Consider the following 20,631-nt stretch of genomic DNA (forward strand, 5'->3'; position numbering starts at 1 on the left):
GCAGAATCGCCAGAATACGGGAGCCAGCATCCTGTAATGTACAATTCCCTCACGCGACACTGGCGAAAGCTCTCTTCTTCCGCCCTTTCTCCATCGCATCTCGATCCTCGTCGATCGGCTCATCCAGATATCCAGAACTTTCATTCTCCCTCACCTCCCTACTCATAATCTCCAAACCCGCCAGATTGAACCCCATCACTTTCCTCTCCTCCTCTTGCCACGCCTCATACGCCTCATACACATCCGTCAAGATCGACTTCAGCTGCTTCGACGCCACGATCTGCGTCATGTGTGCCTGCAGCATGAAGTACGTAATGCGCCACGCGAGCTCAGGTTGCATGTGTTTCTGGAGGAGGACGGCGAGGAAGGTAAAGAGCGTGGGTAGAGTGCTGAAGGGTATGACCAGGAGGGCGTCGTTGAGGGCAGGAGACGGGACTTTGCGGAGTGTCTGAAGGACGTGTTGTTCGGCGGACATGTTGCTGTACTGGAAGATGGGGTTGCGGTCTTGTGGGACTGCTAGCTTGGGGTTGTGGACTTTGTCGCGTTCGTAGGCTCGCATGAGGTGGAGATCTGTAATGCCGACTTCGAGGGCTTCTATGATCTTTTCGCCGTGGATGAGGGTCGTGATGGTTTGCTTGCTTGCGGCCGCGACTTCTGCGTCTTGTTCGTCGCCGTCTTGAAGGTCGCGATCGATATTTTGAGCCAGCGTTGACTCGTACATTTCCTCGAGCTCTCGTTCACGTTCTTCTTCGAGGAAGATGAGGTCGTCGCCAACCTGCCACGTTCGTATGCTCTTGTCGTGTGAGGCAGTGATGACGGTCTCGCCAGTACGACTCAAGGCCATGGCCCAGATCTCACCGTGGTGGCCTTCGAGCTTCTGGATTTGTTCGAACTTGTCTCCATCCCATGTCTTGACCACGCCGTCTTTGCTTGCGCTAAAGACGATGTGCCTCTCATCTTGCTCGACCGGATGCATAATGAAGCCAACCTGCATCACGCTGTCTTGATGTGCGAAGAACGCTTTGTGGCAGTCACCAAAGTCCATGCCCCATATCCTGACGTTCTTGTCTGCAGAACATGTGGCGATGAGCTTTGAATCACTGCTTATGCTCACATTCAGTACGGGTAGCTTGTGACCGTAGAGAATATGATATGGCTTCAAGCTATCCACGAAGAAGAGCTTGACCGTGTTGTCGAGGGTGCTCAGCGCGAGGTACTTCTGGTCCGGTGAGAAGCACAACGAAAGCACGTCGTCGGCCACTTTCAGCTGGCGTGTTTGCGTCAGCTTCAGTCGTTGTGTTGTCCTCCTTGTACCAGGAATGTCTTCGTCGACCACATCAAAGCGCCAAAACTTAGCAGTCTTGTCTGCAGAGCCTGTCACCACGGACCGACCATCGGGATGCACTGCTAGAGTCCAGATCGCTCCTTCGTGTGCCTCAATCTTCTCGACTAATGTGCTCGTGCTGATGTCGTATAGTTCGAGCTCTCCAGTCTTGGTGCCCAGCAGTACCATTCGATCTCCGGGCAAGAAAGCAGAGCAGAGGGCTTGGCCACATTCTAGTGTACGAAGGCATGACTGCGTCCGCAGGTTCCACACCTTGAGCGCACCAGCCGAAGCACTTGCAAGCATGCGGTCGTCGGATGATAAAGCCAACGTGCGAACATCAGTTCTGTGACCAGGGAGCTCAACTGCCAACGATCGGCTGTAGTCAGGCGCCTCCCTGCTTCCCGTCTTCTCTTGCGCGCGATGTGATATGACATTGTAGGCCTCAAGCTGATTGTTGGTGGTCGCAGTCAGCAGTTGTAGGTGCTTGACTGATTTGTTGCCGCTTGTGATCCAGTTGGCTGAGCGTAGCTTGCCGCCAGTACGAACAATCACGTAAGGCACGAAGACATCGCTCACGTCAGGTGGTTCGAGAGCTTCTTCCTTCTCTGGCACCAAGGCCTCTCCTGCTGCTGCCGCCTTCTCTCGTCTTCTCCTTCGCTTACGCTGCATGTGTCGATGTATCTCTTCTGTAGACCGTATCCGCCACAGCTCCACCGCTTTCTCGGAGCCATGTATCGAGATGTAATCCTGCCTCGCGTGGAACGATATCCCGATGGTCCTGTCCTTGCTTTGTCGGTGTATGATACCTTGACTGACCAGAACATCCTGCTTCTTGCCATCGCCAACATTGCTGCTCAGCTTGGCCAGCGCTTCGAGGTCTAACCTCCAGACTTTCAGCTCGCCGTCGTTGCCTGCTGTGATACACCCTGCGCCATCCGGACTTATGCCAAGAGCCCAGCACTCTCCACTCGTCTGCGCGACATGTGTTTCGATACAGTGTGGTGTTGACAAATCCCAGACCTTTACCAGGGCATCCTTCGAAGTCGAAAGTAGATATCGCTCCTCAGTCTCGCTGACGTTGGCCTCGTCGACAGCTCCATCCTGCTCATCGCGTGGCGTGATCTGTGTGCGCAAGAATGATATGCCAGTGATTTGGTCCTTGTGGCCGCGTAGTCTGAAGTCTGCGGTCTCAGAGAGCAGATTCCAGATGATGATGTCCGTATCTCTGCTCCCACTTGCAAGCCTCGAGCCTTCCTGGTCGAACTGCAGTTGTGTGATTGCACTTCTGTGGCCGTTGAAGCTCACCACTACCTGCCCAGATAGAGCATCCCATATTCGAATCGACCCATCAGTGTATCCCACAGCCAGCAGATCGGGCTGGACTTCGCACTGTGATATGCATGTCACCTGACTTCGGTTGTCCTTGTCATGCCATCGCGACAGTAATTCTCCCTTCTTCACGTCCCAGCAGAGCACATCTTCGTTTGCGCCTACAAAAGCTCTTCCTGAACCAGCATTGCGACTCGATCCATCGGGCGTCCAAATTGTGTTTGACGTTGCAGTACAGACGGTGCCGAAGGACTGACCCGATTCGTACTTTCTACACACATTAGCGACAGCATTGCGATCATCGACTGCATGATATCCTCACCTGTAAGACCGCACCATGGCGAGTGTTGATTGCAGAACAAAACGTCCAAGATCGGTCCAAAGACTGCAGATCCGAGAGCAAGGGTTTCGGCGCAGGCGGACCGAATGCCGCATCATCACTGCCCACTTCAGCAACGAGAGCAGTTGTGGAAGCCTGGACAAGACACCAACGAGTGACCGTACAGCAACACAATCGTACAGTCAGGCAACTTTACGAGCGGCGATAGTACCAGCTCACGGCAGTCAGCCGTATAACCCCCAACGATGCTGCTCCTTGACTACCAGAACGTGCTCATTGAGTCGCTGCTCAAGGACCGCTTCAGTCCAGAGTATGTTGCCTAGCAGAGCGTCACACAATCACATGTACCTAACGACATACTAGCTCGACCCCCTCATCGATCGATCAAGTCGTGTCGGACTTCGACAATGTCACCTTCCACATCTCGACGCCCAACTCCAAGACCCAGATCCTCATCTCCATCGCAGTAAAGTGCTTTCCGGAGCTCGTCAAGTACGGCGCAGAGGCGATCCTGCAGCGTGAATATGGACCCTTCATTGTCTCTCCCGAATCAGGCTACGACTTCTCCGTCCAAGTCGACCTCGAGAATCTCCCAGAATCTCAAGAAGAGAAGGATGATCTGATCAGGCGGATAAGCTTGCTGAAGCGCAACGCTATGGCAGCACCCTTCGAGCAGGCATTCGACGAGTACGCATCTTTGGCAGAGCAGGCGGGTCATTACACGAGCGAGAGTGCACCACAGGGTGTGAAAGAGGGCGGAGAGCTACGAGCGATACATTACCGCGACCAGGAAGCAATCTATGTCAAGGCCAGCCACGACCGTGTGACAGTCATCTTCAGCACGGTCTTCTCGGATGAGACAGACAGGATTTACGGCAAGGTGTTCTTGCAGGAGTTTGTCGATGCGAGAAGGAGAGCTATTCAGAATGCGCCGCAGGTGTTGTTCCGCAACGATCCGCCTCTGGAGCTGCAGGGTGTGAGTGGGCTTCCGAGTGGCAAGGGCGAGGTGGGATATATAACATTTGGTAAGGTCCATGGAGGATGTCTCACTAAGCCACATATGCTAATACATCGAAGTGCTCTTCCCAAGGCATCTCACACAGCAGCGGCGGTACGAGGTCATCTCGCATATTCAGACGTTCCGCAATTACTTCCACTACCATATCAAGGCTAGCAAGGCATACATTCACAGCCGTATGCGGAGGCGGACGGCAGACTTCCTGCAAGGTGAGCAAAAACGAATGATGATGGTACTCTGAGATCCGTGCTGACATTTGTTCAGTCTTACGAAGGGCTCGTCCAGAGACCGAGGAGAAGGAGCGAAAGACGGCCAGTGGTAGGACTTTCAGAGTGCAAGCATAGATTCACTCACGAAGCAGGATTGTACGACGAAGTCAGTCGCACGTGCCTCGGAGATCCTGATGAGCGGCACTAGCTCGTCAACTCCAACTTAAGGCAGATCATGGGTCACTGGCACCCCAGCTCTTACAGGATCATGCACCGTCGATGTTGGTCAATGAAGGCCATGTCGATGCACCGATTGCTAGTGCAGAAGGGATGCCGAAGATCGTAGACTCAGCGGCATGAAGTAGACAATCATCATGTAAGCAAGAAGCCGACGAGATGGACATAGGAAAGCCCCACTTTTATCCACGCACGTCGGCTACTGGTCCGCAGCTCATACACTTTTTATTCTGCGGCTTCTTTACCACATGTCACAACAAACAATAGACGGTATGGCCTCGCTCGCCGTTGCTGGAAGCACAACACCAGGCGATTGCGTGTGCGATGAGTGCCTCGACTTCCGGCGCGAGTACCGTCACCTCCTGAGCCTCGTCGACAATTACGAGCGCCGACCTAAAACGGCGCGTAGCTTGGGGCATGCGGCCAACAGTCTCTACGACGCATGGATTGTCAACCAGCAACATCGCGACCATGTTCTCCGGGCTGCACTACCAGATGAATATGATGAGATGATGGACGCACCAGATGTATGTTCCGCCGCACGATTGACAGCTGGGCGCTAATGATGGTTTAACAGATGCAGACGCAGCCGCTCTACGCTACCAATCCGCCCCCGTTGAGTTTCATTCTACCACTCAGAGACCAAGACAATGCAGTTGTTATGTCTGTCATGCCATCAACGAAAATCGCTGCGAGCTGGCCGACTCTATGCTGAATGGGACTCGACTACCTTACTTTTCGGCCGAGTACCTGGACGCTTGGCAGCTCAGGGAGCAGCACGAGGAAGATCATTGCTTCGAGACCGCGCCACAGACGCTATCCGAGGCCGAGACAGATCTCTCTGATGGAGACGAGACGGACAAGACCGAAGAAAGTTCGCACTTGTCTGCCGAACTACACGGAGTGGAGCACGGAAGCAAAGTTGTCAGTGTGGTGAAGTCAGATGAACCGCAAGATGTTAGTCGCCGTCCCGAGTCATGGTCCACAACAGCTAATCGCACCACAGGCAGTCGAGCTCCAGCCCGCCGAGGAAGACCGCTATGATGGCGTATTCATGGTCTGCGACCACTGCCACGCCCACGCTCTGCCGTGTAACGAAGCCTCTGTCTGCGATCAGTGCCGTCTCCACAATCAGGCCTGTGTCCACCGTTGGTGCCGCGACTCGTCCGAGAGTAAAGCCGCTTGCCAGAATCCCGACTGCCCCTACGTTCACGAGGACAGCATGCCAGCCACCGATCGCGATCCAGGCTATCTCGTTCTTGACGGTAGACTAGTCCCATACATGGCGAGAGGTCGCATCCCAGCAAGATCTACCAAGAGGCTGAACAGAACCACCGATGTCATCGAGCGCATGATAATGCTCAATGCAAGGCAGCGTCAAGGATGTGCGGCAATTCAGGCTGCGGTCAGTGGGGGTCTGGGTACTACTAATAATTTGAGCTTGAACTGTGATTGTCAGCCTTTGGAGATGGCACCGATGTGAGCGGGAATTCTGGCTGTCAACAGATCTATGCCTGGCGGTGAGGAGAATGCTAGCAAGGACATGTGTTGACCGGGCAGGATCAGGCGCTTGTCTCTGGATCATCGAGGATCAGGATGAGAGTCCTTGTTCAGGTCAGAGGCATGTCAGTGAGGAGCATTGAGTGGGACTGCGAAGACAAAGGAGAAATTGTCAGCGCAGATGTGTAGTTGCGGCGTGTTGCTAGGGTCGAGCTGAGCGACTTATGGTTTGTAACTCGATACCTTGTAGCAGCGTCCCAAAGGACGTGCATGGATGTTTGCTAGCTGCAATTACTCTGTGGCGACAATGGGAAGGCACGCCAAATGATCACGCGGTCCGTGCCCAAAATGCACTTGTATGTAGGCAGAATACATGTACTTATACCAACCTCACCTGCACTTCCCACCATCACTTCACCTTCAAGCACCAACTCATTTTCTTTTCGAGCATACATACAACCACTTGACATCCTCCCTTCATCATCCTTGTCTAGACCCAACCACCACCCCCTCCTCAACACCACCAGCATGTCGCAGATGTCGCCCATCCACCCAACGTTCGCTCGCCACGTCGAGTGCGCCTGCACCACCTGCACCAGTCTGCGTGATGTGCGCGCCGGCGTCACCACTATCCCAATACAGCACATGGCAGCCATGTATGGCGAGCAAGACGCCGCCAACAGAATCATCACAGCGGATCACCTTCTTGGTGAGGCACAAGAGCTCCTTCGCCGCAAACATGTTCCAGGCTCCTACTCGACCGCCGCCGACCAGCGCAACCACGTGTCTGCGTCGCCACCCAAGTCCGCACGCGACAGCGCTATCTCAATCATCCGCGATGCAACCGAGAACAGGATGAGTCCTGTCCACAGTCGCCAGGTTACGAACCCATGGCAGAGCGCAGGATCGCCGCCAGCCAGTACCAGCAACAAGACCGCCACCAACTTCGAGGACGTCGTACGCTCACGAGCTGCAGAGCTAGGCATTTTGCGCGCTGAGCATGCTCCCGCATCCGCACCTGTCATTGTAAGTCTCAGTCGACCTGCCGAGGAACAAAAGCTTACTTCAACAGAACATCTCACCACCACAAGTCCCCGTCAACATCAACGATACCAAGAACACACTCAAGGAGAAGTCCCAATTCATTGTCTGTGATCACTGCCGCAGCCATGGTAAGTGGACATCGTCCTTCAAGCACATATCAGAGATACTAACAATCTGCCAGGCATCCGCTGCAACGAAGCCTCCGTCTGCAAAGAGTGCATCCTCCGCCAAGTTCCCTGCACCCACCGCCAATGCGATCTTAGCCCCGACAGCAAGGAAGACTGCCCACGTCAAGTCTGCTTCTACGTCCACAGCGACTACATGCCTGACGTCTACGGTAGCCACGATCCAAAATGCCCAAATTGGATCATCCTTCCAGGCAAGCTCCGCGACCACCTCTCGGCCGGCCAGCTCGGAAAGCAGAACACCAAGAGTGAGAAGGAGGTCATCGCCGCATACCACGGCGTCACCCAGCGTCAACAAGAAGCAATCAAGGCCATGGCCGGCTGTGTGGCGACAGGCCTTGCTACTTGGGAGACCGTCGCCATGCAGTGCGCCTGTGTGGAAATCGAGCGAGAGGAGCAGCGTACCCGAACTGCAGAGGACAACCTGCGTCGGCTCGGGGAGCTGAGGATGTCACAGCCGGGTGAGCTTAGCCTGAACGGCCGTCCTTTGACTGGGAGCCTGTGAGTGATGGCGTGAGAGGTGTGGTAGCACTGTGGGGATCAGCGTGGCTGGAAGTGAGGAAGGACATGTGCGTACGCTCACGCAGGTACACCCGGGTGGGTTGTGACACTCTGTGAGACGACAACCTTCGAGGGATACTAGCCATTCAGTGTCTTGATTGTCTTGCGGTGTATAGTGGCGGCTGTTATCATGGAGCGGGTGGAACGCATGAAGCGAGTGTACACTACAGACAGTGGAATTGAACGAGTGATACCTTACTTCTGAAGTGGTTCGAAGCCCTGATCTTGTAACCCTCTCTTGTCGTCAGGTGTGGTTGTCGGACTCTTGCCGCCGCAAGGCTCGACTCCCGAACAGAACTGCTGTTTCACCAAACACGAGGGTTGTGCGTGGCTGTGCGACGCTTCGACTCAACCAGCGAGATGCCGGTGAAGCGTGTTTGATCATCAAAGAGCTGCTCTCATTGCTTCCTTTTGTGTGGATACGTGCATCGTGGAGCAACGCATCCAACAGTGGCGACTCCCACATGTCTTTGTTGAGTAGTCGACGCGTTACGACCACGCAATTTGAAGACAGTTCCCCCAAGTGAAGTCGACGATGTTACGCAAGACCGCGTTCGTTGATCAGAGAGACGGCCAATTACGGCAACAAGAAGGTGCCCGTCGTGCCGCTGCACATGGAGGCGTGTGATTCGTCTCGCTTGGCTGACGTGGTCGACTAATCCCAGTCAGCGTGTGTTTAGCGTGGAGACGACGGTTTGCACTCTGGGACCATCTCCTGTCCAACAACGCTGGCATTCCTCACACCTCGTCGTCGCTGTGTCGTCGCGCTCACCTCCACCACCACCGTCACCTCGACACCTGGACCCCGCCAGCGGAGGAGGAGCGGGCATCAACAATTCTCACCACAGTCACTCATTATTTGTTTTGCTTCGATTAACCTTCAGTACCAAACGCCGCTTTCGCTGCACGCCCGGCGCACAGGTACCTACCGCGCCAATACCGAATCGCCGGCTTTGACGACTCCCACTTCCTGAGGCCAACGTGACGAGCTGGAAACATCACCATCCAATCTTCACTCTATCCCCACCTGCAACATCTTATTACACTCTTTTTCTGTTTCTTCGACCGACTTTCCATCGCAATACACGACCTTTAATACTACATCACAACATCCGGCCAGCGAGCGACTCCCGCCCGAGACCTACCGCACCCCTTTCAGCGTCAATTGAAACACCACGCCGCCTGTCCGCATGCAATGCGAAATTTACTATCACAGCTGCTGGCCTTAGGGCCAGAGCTGGCGGTGTACATACTGGCGCTTCCGCTGCTCGCATCTCGACCGACACACGCACTCACGCAAAACGCCATTTCATCGCCCAACCTCGATCTGTCGCAATTAGGACGTGTGGCCATTGGAGGAGACTTCGACTCGGTGTCGCTGTACAGATACGAAGGCCAAAATGAAAACCTCTCGAGTAATGGCAGTCAGTCGCTGCTTACGCGGTACCCGGATGGCGCGTGGCAGAGCCTTGGACTGGTGGATGCCGATGCGACAATAATGGCCATGTGCCCGTTCGTCGCGCAAGACGGCACGAATAATGGAGTCATTGTGGGTGGCAACTTTACGAGTCTCAAGGGCGTGCAGGCGAGCTCAATTGGGTTATGGAACCCCAACGACAACTCGGTGACCGCATTGCCCGGCTTGACTGGACCAGTGCGAGCGTTGTACTGCGACCAGGAATCGGGTACAGTGTATGTTGGAGGCAACTTCATGGGCGGCAACTCGACAAACGCCATGGCATGGGTCACTGGATGGCAAAATCTACCTTTCGCTGGGTTCAACGGACCTGTCAACAGCATCACGAAGAACAGCGCTGGGAATATTGTCTTTGGTGGTGAATTCACCGGCTTGGGCAACGCTTCTACCCCATCGACACCCGATGCTCAGGTCGTCAACATCGGTGGAGGCAGAATCCTCGCATCAGCAACAACCGGATCTACCAGCACTGATCAGCCGCAGGATATCGTCTGCAGCACTTCCGCAAATGGCACCAACTGGCTTCTTCCCGATCATGCGCCAGGATTCTGGCAAGGCGAGTATGGGTTCGGCTTCGTCCCGACTAAACTTCGCCTGTACAACGCGAATGTCAATGGCCGTGGCACCAAGGAATGGTTGTTCCGACGCCTGGACGACAATGGCATCCTGAACATGACCTACGTGGACCCTGTTACCGGTCAGAATATGACTTGCGACCAGAAATGCCCTCTTCCAGAAAACAACAGCACTGCCCAAGACTTCCATTTCGTCAACAGTGTTGGTGTAAGCAAGTTCCAGATCGAAATCAACGAGTGGTACGGCGCCGGCGGTGGCCTCAGCGGCATCGAGCTGTTTCAAGATGACATTTACAGCTACGCGGTCGACAACTTCAACGAGCCACGTTGTAATGGTCTCAGCAGCGGCTCTAGCTCCACGATTTCGCCAAACGATGGCACGTGGGTGCAGGTCGCGAATCGAGGCTACACCGCATCAGACTTCCTGTCATCAACCCTGAGCTCTACAGACAAGATCAGCTTTGACACGAACGTCGTCTTCCGGCCGAACATTCAGCAGTCCGGCAACTATTCGGTCACAGTCTACACGCCAGGCTGCGTGCAAGATGGCACTTGCGGAACACGAGGCCAGGTCAATATGACTGGCTCGATGACCAGCGAGGGTGCACCCATCACCACCACGTTGTTCCAGACCAACAACTACGACAAGTTCGACCAAATCTACTACGGTTACATCGATGTTGACCAGGGTGCATTCGCTCCCTCGGTCACGCTCTCGCCCGTTCTTGGCCAAGCTGCTCCATTGACCGTCGTCGCATCGAGGGTCCGCTTCGAACTGATCTCTACCACGGATGGCGGTCTCAACGGTCTGTATGAGTACAACTCGACAGCCGCAACCACCGATAGTGAATTCTCCAACTCAGCCATCAACACCGCTGGCTCCGACCTGGACACCGGCGCACGCATCAATGCATTCGCTCAGGGTGAGGATGCGCTCTACGTTGCTGGTAGCTTCTCTAACAACGACATGTCGAACATCATGTCGGTGGCTGACAGGGCCAATGCATTGCCCGGTCGCGGTCTCAATGGAGAGATTCTGGGTATGCGTCTGAATGGAACGAGTCTCTACGTTGTCGGCACATTCGACAATACTGCCGACAGGACAGCCACTGGCCTCAACAATGTAGCCGTCTTCTCGACAAGCGACAACCAGTGGTCAGCTCTTGGTGCTGGAGTGAATGCGTCGGTCTTTGACATCGTGCCCTTGGCAATCAACGTTACTTCCGACGATCAACAAGACTGCCTGGCTCTTAGCGGTAACTTCACTTCTGTCAACGCGTTCGATGGTAACGCAGCATTTGAAGTTGAAGGCTTCGCTATCTGGGTGCCAAGTCAGCGCAATTGGCTGCAAAACATCGCCAATGCCAGCGTTGCTCTTAATGGCTACCTCAGCACATACACCGAGATCCCAGACATGACGCCGTTGTATGCAGGCACCGTCAGGTCGCAAGGCCTTGGCTACGCTGATGCAATCCAGCTTGTCGGTTCTGGCAACCCCACGATTGAAACGCTCGGTGTGCGTCTTCAGCAAAGTACTGAACCCTCTGAAGGCGAGTCTTCTTCGATGCGCAAGCGTGCTCTGGCTGATCACAGCTCCGGTCAAAACTATACTGGAGTGTACAACGGAATCTTCTACCACCAGAACAACCTCAACATTACCATCCTCGGCGGCAACTTTGCTGCCACTTCTAGCAACGGCTCGACAGTGGAGAACCTTGTATTCATTAACAACACCGAGACAACGCAAACTGTCAATGGGGTCGATGGTCTCGATGCAGACTCCATCATTGTCGCCATGGATACATATGGCACCCTCGTCTTCGCAGGAGGCGCCATCAATGGCACCGTCAACGGCAACGATGCGACCGGTCTCGTTGTCTTCGATTTGTCCGCCAACCGATTTGCTTCTCCACATCCTCCCGCGCTCGGGGGCGACAATGTTGTGGTCAATGCAGTAGCCACTCAGCCTGAGAGCAGTGTTGTCTATGTGGGTGGCAGCTTTGACACTGCCGGTTCGCTTCAATGCAGAACACTCTGCTCATACGATGCTGGGATCATGCAGTGGCAGAACGTGGTATCCGGCTTGTCGGGAACGATCAACACCATGGTCTGGGCATCGAACACCGAATTGATCATCGCTGGTAACCTGACCATTGAGGGCAACGCCACGACCATGGCCACGTACAACTCGAAGAAGCAAACACTCGAAGAGTATGCTGGCGGCTCGACACTACCTGGACCAATCATCGCTCTGTCTGCTGTCAGCAACAAGTATGATGAGTTCTGGATATCTGGCGTGGCCACTGCCAACAGTTCAGTGTACCTTGCAAAGTATGCGGACAATACCTGGACCGGTGCGGGCGGCCTCGGGGAGTCGACGACGATCAGGAAATTGCAAATCATGCCGCTGACTTCTGACCACGCTGACAGTGATCTCATGGCTAAAGATCAATCATTGATGATCCTCGGTGATGTCAACATCCCAGGGCAAGGCAATGCGAGCGCGGTGCTATTCAACGGGACTACTTACGAGCCCTACATCCTTACGAACATGCAAGATGGCACGCAGGGCAGTCTGTCGGCCATTTTCGTCAGCAATCCGCAGAACTTGATGGACAACAGTGGGCATCAGCTTGCCCTCGGACTCGTGGTCGTGATTGGCCTGGCGATATCTCTTGCGCTCATCTTCCTCATGGTCGTGATTGGTATTCTACTTGAGCGACGGAGAAGACGCAAGGAAGGTTACGTCCCGATGACGGTCGACAAGAGCAGCAACATTGCTCGACTACCGCCGGAGACACTCTTCCAGAATCTGGAAGGCAAGAACCCGCCACAGCTATAGCAAGCCTTGTCTTGAATCTCAAGATCTTCGCGCTGTTCTGCAGGCTGGGATCGCGTCACGCCCGTCACGAATCTTGTTGGATAACGATTTGCTGCATTTTCTGCCACACCAGCCAGAATGACTCGCTCTATCACGTCACATCTCTTTTGCCAGATGGTTGACGGGATGGATGGGATATACTGGACCGGTTGGGCATGTTTGATTGCATTGCATGCATGCATGATACCCTTCGTACCTTGATAGCACAGCAGTGCTGCTGTTTGAGTCTTCGTTGATGTTTTAGCACACGAAGCAGAAGCCCGAAATACCAGGCAATCGATGCCTCACTCAGACCATGGTCTCGCCACACCGCGTACGCCGCAGCTGGAGCAGCTGGCCGCCTGCCTCCGAAGCTTTTGTCTCTGTTTTAGTTAATGGGCAGCCACTAATGTATACCGAATGTGTGTGTCGTGTGTGGTGCGCTTGTCTGTTGTTTTGCGATGTTCTCCGTTGGAGAGAGGGAAATACGGGAACATGGACGGCCGAATAGGAGTAGATAGAGAGTAGTGGAGCAATGGAAGGAAGTACGACAAATCGCTCTCTCATCACGGATGTGTAGTGTCGTGCCATGTTCTTTTCATATGCAGGTACATGTACACAGTGACTGCCATGGCACGCATGGCGCCGAGATCGCTCATGCCCGGGTGGGAAGCATTGGGCCCACGTGAATGGTGGTCCAGCTGCAGGAAGCTTTGCCCTGGCTTTTCGAGAAATTTTTGCCAGCAAGAAGACGTGTCTATCCATCCACTGCGATAAGCGATAAAAAGTGAGGGACTGTAGTGCGTACCGAGCCAAACAATTGTGCTCACCAGTCGCAGTGTGTGCATCGATCGTTCAGTCGCTGATGGGTCGTCAGTCATTATCTTCGGTAATGGGCGTAGCGTGGAACTAGCCGCGTGATTGGCCAAGATAAACAGCAAGGTTGAACTGACTCCGAGTCGAAATTGTTGCGGTGGACTCATCCTCCTCCTCCTCACGACACATTGCAGCAGCAGCAGCAGCAGCAGCAAGCAGCACGCGCCGAGTCTTCTTCACCCTCCTGCAGACGCCGCTGTGGTGATAGCGGCTCGCCGTGAAGTCGGCAGCGGGCCATGGCGCTCAGCGGGAAGCTGGCGAGGGAGCTCTTCCAGAAGGCACAACACGCGGCGCCACGCATCGCCAGACGGACCTTCGTCTCGCAGCAACAGCAGACGACACGGTGCCTGCAGCATGAGACGACGAGCAAGCCGGTGCAGCGGCAGCAGCTGCGCCACTTCTCGCGTTCGTCGAAACACGCCGCCAGCCAGGCGGACGTTGCACCCAACGCGAAGGCCTACCTCGACTCCGGCGCCATTGCGGGCGGCCAGAACCTCGTCGACGTCGAGAAGGTCCTCGTCATTGGATCTGGCGGTCTCTCCATCGGCCAGGCCGGCGAGTTCGACTACTCCGGCTCGCAGGCACTCAAGGCGCTCAAGGAGGCTGGCATCAAGTCCGTCCTGATCAACCCCAACATCGCAACCATCCAGACTGCCCACGTGCTCGCCGATGAGGTCTACTACCTCCCCATCACCCCCGAATATGTCACCTACGTCATCGAGAAAGAGAGGCCCGACGGCATCTTCCTGTCCTTCGGTGGTCAGACCGCCCTCAACTTGGGCGTGCAGATGAACAAGATGGGCATCTTCGACCGCTACAACGTCAAGGTTCTGGGTACTAGCATCAGGACTCTGGAGACTTCCGAAGACCGAGACCTGTTCGCCAAGGCATTGAAAGAGATCGACATCCCTATCGCCGAGAGTATCGCTGTCTCTACGGTCGATGAGGCTCTGGACGCTGCGGACAAGGTCGGATACCCCATCATCGTCCGTGCTGCTTACGCTCTCGGTGGTCTTGGATCTGGATTCGCGGACAATGCTGAAGAGCTTCGCAACATGGCTGCCCGATCACTTACCCTGTCACCGCAAATTCTGGTTGAAAAGTCGCTCAAGGGCTGGAAAGAGGCTGAGTACGAAGTCGTGCGAGATGCTTCCGACAACTGCATTACTGTCTGCAACATGGAGAACTTCGACCCGCTTGGTGTGCATACTGGAGACAGTATCGTCGTCTCGCCTTCGCAAACGCTATCTGATGAGGAATACCACATGCTCCGAACCGCTGCCATCAAGATTGTCCGTCATCTTGGTGTGGTAGGAGAGTGCAACGTCCAATACGCCCTGCAGCCAGATGGTCTTGACTACAGAGTTATTGAGGTCAACGCCCGTCTGTCTCGTTCGTCTGCTCTTGCCTCCAAAGCTACTGGATACCCGCTTGCCTACACTGCTGCGAAGATCGGTCTTGGGCACACTCTGCCTGAACTGCCAAACGCTGTCACACGCACGACTACTGCCAACTTCGAGCCTTCGCTTGACTACATCGTTACCAAGATTCCTCGCTGGGATCTGGTCAAGTTCCAGAACGTCGACCGTCACATTGGCTCAGCCATGAAGTCGATTGGTGAAGTCATGGCTATCGGACGTACATTCGAGGAAAGTTTCCAAAAGGCAATCCGACAGGTCGACCCGCGATTCGATGGTCTTTGCGGCGACAAGTTCGATGACCTCGATGATGTGCTCAAGAACCCAACTGATCGCAGATGGTTGGCTGTCGGCCAGGCTATGCTTCACGAAGGCTACTCCGTGGAAAAGGTCAACGAGCTCAGCAAGATTGACAAGTGGTTCCTCTACAAGATTCAGAACATTGTCGACACTACCCACGAACTCGAGGACATAGGCTCGCTCTTCGGCGTCAAGAAGGAACTCATGCTCAAGGCCAAGAAGCAAGGTTTCAGTGACAGGCAGATCGCCCGTGCTGTTAACAGCTCTGAGGATGAAGTTCGTGCTCGTCGTAAGAACTTTGGCATTCGCCCTTGGGTCAAGAAGATCGACACGCTGGCTGCTGAATTTCCTGCTGACACCAACTACCTCTACACGACCTACAATGCCTCCAGCCACGATGTCAAGTTTGACGATCATGGTATCATTGTCCTTGGATCTGGTGTTTACCGTATTGGAAGCTCTGTCGAGTTCGATTGGTGCGCTGTCAATGCTACGCTTTCGCTCAAGGAGCTTGGCAAGAAGACGGCTATGATTAACGTGAGTCTCCCCCTTCTCCTTTCATGAACACTCTATCGCGCATCGCTCTGTCACGGAGGTTGTGGAAAGACTTGGCCGCGCCCGAAAGCTCGACTGTGTCTTGTTTGCTGCGAGAGTCCCACCACAGCCGGGCAAGCGCTCCATACATCGAAGCATGGGCGTGGCGCGCGCTTCGCGCTTCAACTCTACAAGCAGAACACTCGCTAACTTCCTTGGAGTATAATCCTGAGACCTATTCTACCGATTTTGACGTACCTGACCGCCTCTACTTCGAGGAGCTCAGCTACGAGCGCGTCATAGACATTTACGAGCTCGAGTCCGCCACTGGTGTCGTTGTCTCCGTCGGTGGTCAACTTCCACAGAACATCGCTCTCAAGCTCCAGGAGACTGGAAAGGCCAAGGTACTTGGTACTGACCCCAAGGACATCGACAAGGCCGAGGACCGACAAAAGTTCTCTGAGATCTTGGACTCCATCGGTGTTGACCAGCCAGCTTGGAAGGAACTTACCAGCGTGAAAGATGCCAAGGACTTTGCCGACTCTGTCAGCTACCCTGTCCTGGTTCGTCCATCATACGTTCTGTCTGGTGCTGCCATGACTGTCATTCGCTCAGAGGAGGAGCTCGAGGAGAAGCTTGTTGCTGCAGCGAACGTTAGCCCTGACCACCCGGTTGTCATCACCAAGTTCATCGAGGGCGCTCAGGAGATCGACTGCGACGGCGTTGCCCACAATGGCAAGCTCATTCTCCATGCTGTCTCTGAGCACGTCGAGAACGCTGGTGTCCACTCTGGTGATGCCTCTCTGATCCTTCCACCTGTCCACCTGCCACAGCGCACCCTCGACCGTGTCAAGGACATTGCCGAGAAGGTCGCTAAGGCCTGGAAGATCACTGGTCCCTTCAACATGCAGATCATCAGCGCTGAGAACCCCGAGAAGGGCGAGCCAGACCTCAAGGTCATCGAGTGCAACCTTCGTGCATCTCGATCGTTCCCATTTGTCAGCAAGGTTCTGGGCACTAACTTCATCGACACCGCCACTCGTGCTCTTCTCGACAAGGATGTTCCCGAGCCAAAGGACCTCATGGCAGAGAAGAGAGACTACCTCGCTGTCAAGGTTCCTCAGTTCGCCTGGACTCGTCTTGCTGGTGCTGACCCATACCTTGGTGTCGAGATGTCTTCCACTGGTGAGATGGCTTGCTTCGGTAAGGATCTTGTTGAGGCCTACTGGACTGCTATGCAGAGCACCATGAACTTCCGTCTTCCACAGCCAGGTGAGGGTCTCCTCTTCGGTGGTGACACCGCCACTGCCGACCTTGGCCGCATCGTCGACTACCTCAACCCACTGGGCTACAAGCTGTACGCAGCCAACCAGGAGGTCAAGGAACACCTTGAGCAGTCGTCCAAGGATGGCAGTGTCAGCGTCCAGGTCATTGAGTTCCCTAAGAACAACAAGCAGGCTCTGCGTGAAATCTTCGAGAAGTACGATATCCGTGGTTGCTTCAACCTTGCCAAGCGCAGGGCAAGCAGCATGGTTGATGAGGACTATGTCATGAGAAGGAACGCTGTCGACTTTGGTGTACCGCTCTTCATGGAGCCAAGGGTGAGCTTCCACACATGCATCCTTTTTGAACGACTGCTAACATGATCATAGACTGCCGTGCTCTTCGCCCAGTGCATGAGCGAGAAGCTGCCCAAGTCCGAAGGCATTCCGGCTGAAGTCCGCAGATGGTCTGACTTCATCGGTGGCAAGCCGCTCTAAGTGGCAAGCTACCACAACTCAGCGAGGGAATACCGCCTACAAGGTGGCAAGCCACTCGATGTGTTCGCCGCGAGGTGTATGTGTCGAAAGGCCTCTGTTCAGCACGTTGTATGTCGCTTGACACCGTTGCTGCCCTCGTGACTTTCGCTTTGTAGTTTTTGTTTAGACAGGATGTGGAAAATATGATGGTTTTGCTTCGAACTTTCTTTCTCGTCTGGAGTATGTCTACTTCAGTGTGGCCATCCGAGGGCTTCTGATAACCAAGATAGCCGCCGTGCTTCGAAATGCGATAGTGACTAGAGCCTCGAAACACTCCGAGCACCCTCGGCCTAAGCAACGTAGTACAGTCCTGGGCATAGTTTTTACAACCCCTGTTCTTCCACCTTTCTTCATTAGGAAGGATGTATCCACTGCTTGGCGTAGCTCATCACCTGGTGTGTCCTCCATTGTTGGCTATTACTGCCTCGCAGCGTTCTTGCATACTCTTACATATACGTTGTATGTCCTCAGGTGTGAGCTTGGCCCATTCTTGATAGTGAGATTGAAGGTAGCAACACCTTCTGAGATGGACATGGATAGCCGGAAGGAGTTAGCGTAAATACAGGGGTTGTAAAAACTATGCCCAGGACTGTAGAGAGCTGCGCGTAATGTAAAGCTTCCGCTTCGACGTTCATTGCAGTCGCTGCGCCGCAGTAGAATCGTCGTCACCAATAAAAGATACATCGGCAATCGTGCAAGCAGCCACCTCTTAGTAATAATTCGTCACATCTGCTCTACTACTGCCAGACTACTAGTACCAGTGACACCCTCTAAAGCTCAATAACAACCTTCTTCGCACTAACACCCGCCTTATTCGTATCAAGACCCTTTTGCACAAACTCCAGCCCCTTACCCACCACAAGCGGCTCCGGCACAGCCTTCAACTTCCCCTGCTCCAAGGCTTGTCCCACGTACTTCTCCCACACCGGGTCCACAACATCTGGCGTAATCGCAAACACCTGCGCGGCTTTCACTCCCGATGGTAACCTCTCCGGTGCTGGCAACGTCGTGGCAATGTTGATGTTGCCCTGTAATTTTTCGGCGAGTGGGAGGACGAATTTGTATGAGCTCTCGTTCGAAACGGCGTCGTAGATCCCAGCAAAGTCGCCACCTGAGGCGCTGATCGCTTTCACGACATCGTCAACGACCGTGCAAGCGTCGTTGTAATCGAATGCTTCGCTGGCACCGAGCGATTTGACGAAGGCGTGGTTATGCTTGCTTGCTACGGTGATTACCTTCACCCCGGAAGCGACTGCAAGCTGGATCGCGAGGGCGCCGACGGAGGAGGAGCCGCCCCAGACTAGGATGGTCTTGTCGGCTGGCTTTGGGTCCACAGAAGGGTAGTCCAGGCCGAGGAAGGCTTTTGACGTGGGCCCATAAAGGCCGTGGGCGGCGGTGCTGATTGCTAGCGGAAGGACTGCGGCTTCTTTGTACGAGAGGGAGGAGGGGATGGGGGCGGCGAAGTTTGTGCGGGTTGTGGTGTAGAGTTGGAAGCCGCCGTCTTGGGGGCGTTGGGTTGCGAGGGAGATGACGTGGCTGTGTGGTGGGTTTGTGGTGTTAGTAGGAGTGTTTGCTGTAGAGGAGGGAGCTTCTGTTGGTCGGTTGGTCACTTACGAGAGAACACGATCACCCTTCTTGAACTTGGTGACGTTGCTACCGACTTGGACGACTTCGCCGACGATATCTGTGCCGAGAACTGCGGGCCAATTTTGGATGAAGAGGCCGTAATCTTGGACCTTCCAGTCTACGGGGCTGATGGCGATGGCGTGGTTCTTGACGAGGATTTGCTCTGCGTCGGGCTTTGGGTATTCGGCTTCGGCCACCTACTGAAGTGATCAGCCAGTTGTAGATACGATATGATATTTCCAATTACTGACTCGGAGGTTTTTGGCAGCGCCGTCGAGCCATGCAGCTTGGTTGGACATGATGGATCGATCTGAGGGTTTACTCGCGGAGTATTGAGTAGTTTGTGACGAGAATGCAAAGGCTACGAGCAATAATGAACCGCAGCGACGTTCTATGCGGCAAGAGTGCTTTTATATAGATAAATAGATAGATTTGTCATTCCCCTGTTCTAGGACCCTATTCGGCCTATGCAGGTATATATCTATTGTTATGTACAAAGGGAAACCCGAATAGGTGAAAACCCTTCCCGCCCCCGACCTCTCCTTGTCTAGATTAGCTTTCCCTCTGAACGTACGTAGTCCATGTTACTACCCCGTTAGCCCCCGCTCCCAGCCGGTCTCGTCGCGCTACGCCGTGTCCTCTCTTCCTGCACTGCTCCTACTAGGCGGTACTGTTCTAGCCAGCCCTTCTCTAGTATCCAGTTCGTAATGCGCCGTAGGTCCTCAACGATGTTAAGAAGTGCCCCAACCGTCCGGTTCCTCGCCTTTGCCATCCACTCCCCCCTTCCTGGCGACCACCTCGGACAGACGAGGAGTGCGTGCCGTACATTCTGGGAGTGATAGCCGCAGGGGCAGCTAGTATTCGTGTATTCTGGAACCTTCCTCCATGATAGGTACCCCTGGAGGCCGATGTGTTCGCTTCGCAGTTGGGTTGCTATACTACTCTGTGCCCTCGTAAGGCGGTAGTGGATGAGCTTCGGGGGGTGCTTGACCGCGGATTTCGTGGCTGACCATTCCTTAGGTTGTCCCGCTGGCTGAGGGCGTCCACTATGCCCTGCAACCTGGTTGTTCCACCTCTCTTTCCATAGTTGCTCTACAAACGATTTCTCACCCTCCCATTGTGTTGCTAGCTGTTCGTCCCTTGCCCGGTAGTTCGGCTCGTTTCCGGGTCGAATGCCCTTGTGCGCTGGTACTGATTCGCGGGCCCTTGCGACTGCACTGGCGATGACCTTCTGTACTGGGTACTGTGCCGACTTGCCCAAGTAGGAGGTCCGTAGTCCCTGGATGTATAGGTCGATCGGCGGTATGGCGGTCTCGTGCTCAAGCATCCTTGTTGGTGTCGACTTATATGCCCCGGTGACCTTCCTTAGGCATTGGTTTTGGATCTTCGCTAACGGCGCGACGAGTCCCTTTGATG

General features: G+C 54.5%; 6 protein-coding genes across 6 annotated transcripts; 4 read left to right on the forward strand and 2 right to left on the reverse strand.

Moving 5' to 3' along the window:
- Nucleotides 1–49: 49 nt before the first annotated feature.
- Nucleotides 50–2,995, reverse strand: CLAFUR5_08496 (uncharacterized protein; the record flags this gene model as incomplete). The annotated part of the gene is made up of 2 exons (XM_047907644.1): nucleotides 50–2,927; nucleotides 2,979–2,995. 2 exons carry the CDS (start codon nucleotides 2,993–2,995, stop codon nucleotides 50–52), a joined length of 2,895 nt encoding a protein of 964 aa, XP_047759874.1.
- Nucleotides 2,996–3,241: 246 nt separating this feature from the next.
- On the forward strand, nucleotides 3,242–5,943 carry CLAFUR5_08497 (Actin-related protein 2/3 complex subunit 2; the record flags this gene model as incomplete). Its single annotated transcript, XM_047907645.1, has 6 exons — nucleotides 3,242–3,306; nucleotides 3,360–4,021; nucleotides 4,074–4,223; nucleotides 4,279–4,332; nucleotides 5,038–5,417; nucleotides 5,467–5,943. 6 exons carry the CDS (start codon nucleotides 3,242–3,244, stop codon nucleotides 5,941–5,943), a joined length of 1,788 nt encoding a protein of 595 aa, XP_047759873.1.
- A 545-nt stretch (nucleotides 5,944–6,488) lies between these two features.
- CLAFUR5_08498 (uncharacterized protein) lies at nucleotides 6,489–7,694 on the forward strand (the record flags this gene model as incomplete). The annotated part of the gene is made up of 3 exons (XM_047907646.1): nucleotides 6,489–6,986; nucleotides 7,033–7,132; nucleotides 7,186–7,694. 3 exons carry the CDS (start codon nucleotides 6,489–6,491, stop codon nucleotides 7,692–7,694), a joined length of 1,107 nt encoding a protein of 368 aa, XP_047759870.1.
- A 1,251-nt stretch (nucleotides 7,695–8,945) lies between these two features.
- CLAFUR5_08499 (Squalestatin S1 biosynthesis cluster protein L1) lies at nucleotides 8,946–12,644 on the forward strand (the record flags this gene model as incomplete). Its single annotated transcript, XM_047907647.1, has 1 exon — nucleotides 8,946–12,644. The coding sequence occupies one exon, from the start codon at nucleotides 8,946–8,948 to the stop codon at nucleotides 12,642–12,644; it is 3,699 nt and encodes a 1,232-aa protein (XP_047759869.1).
- A 1,130-nt stretch (nucleotides 12,645–13,774) lies between these two features.
- CLAFUR5_08500 (Carbamoyl-phosphate synthase arginine-specific large chain) lies at nucleotides 13,775–17,550 on the forward strand (the record flags this gene model as incomplete). Its single annotated transcript, XM_047907648.1, has 3 exons — nucleotides 13,775–15,793; nucleotides 16,012–17,391; nucleotides 17,443–17,550. 3 exons carry the CDS (start codon nucleotides 13,775–13,777, stop codon nucleotides 17,548–17,550), a joined length of 3,507 nt encoding a protein of 1,168 aa, XP_047759275.1.
- Nucleotides 17,551–18,359: 809 nt separating this feature from the next.
- On the reverse strand, nucleotides 18,360–19,514 carry CLAFUR5_08501 (Dehydrogenase orsE; the record flags this gene model as incomplete). Its single annotated transcript, XM_047907649.1, has 3 exons — nucleotides 18,360–19,125; nucleotides 19,204–19,412; nucleotides 19,467–19,514. The coding sequence occupies 3 exons, from the start codon at nucleotides 19,512–19,514 to the stop codon at nucleotides 18,360–18,362; spliced, it is 1,023 nt and encodes a 340-aa protein (XP_047759274.1).
- Nucleotides 19,515–20,631: the final 1,117 nt, after the last annotated feature.

The sequence above is a fragment of the Fulvia fulva genome, chromosome 3 (genome assembly GCF_020509005.1).
Source record: "Fulvia fulva chromosome 3, complete sequence".
NCBI classification, from domain to species: domain Eukaryota; kingdom Fungi; phylum Ascomycota; class Dothideomycetes; order Mycosphaerellales; family Mycosphaerellaceae; genus Fulvia; species Fulvia fulva.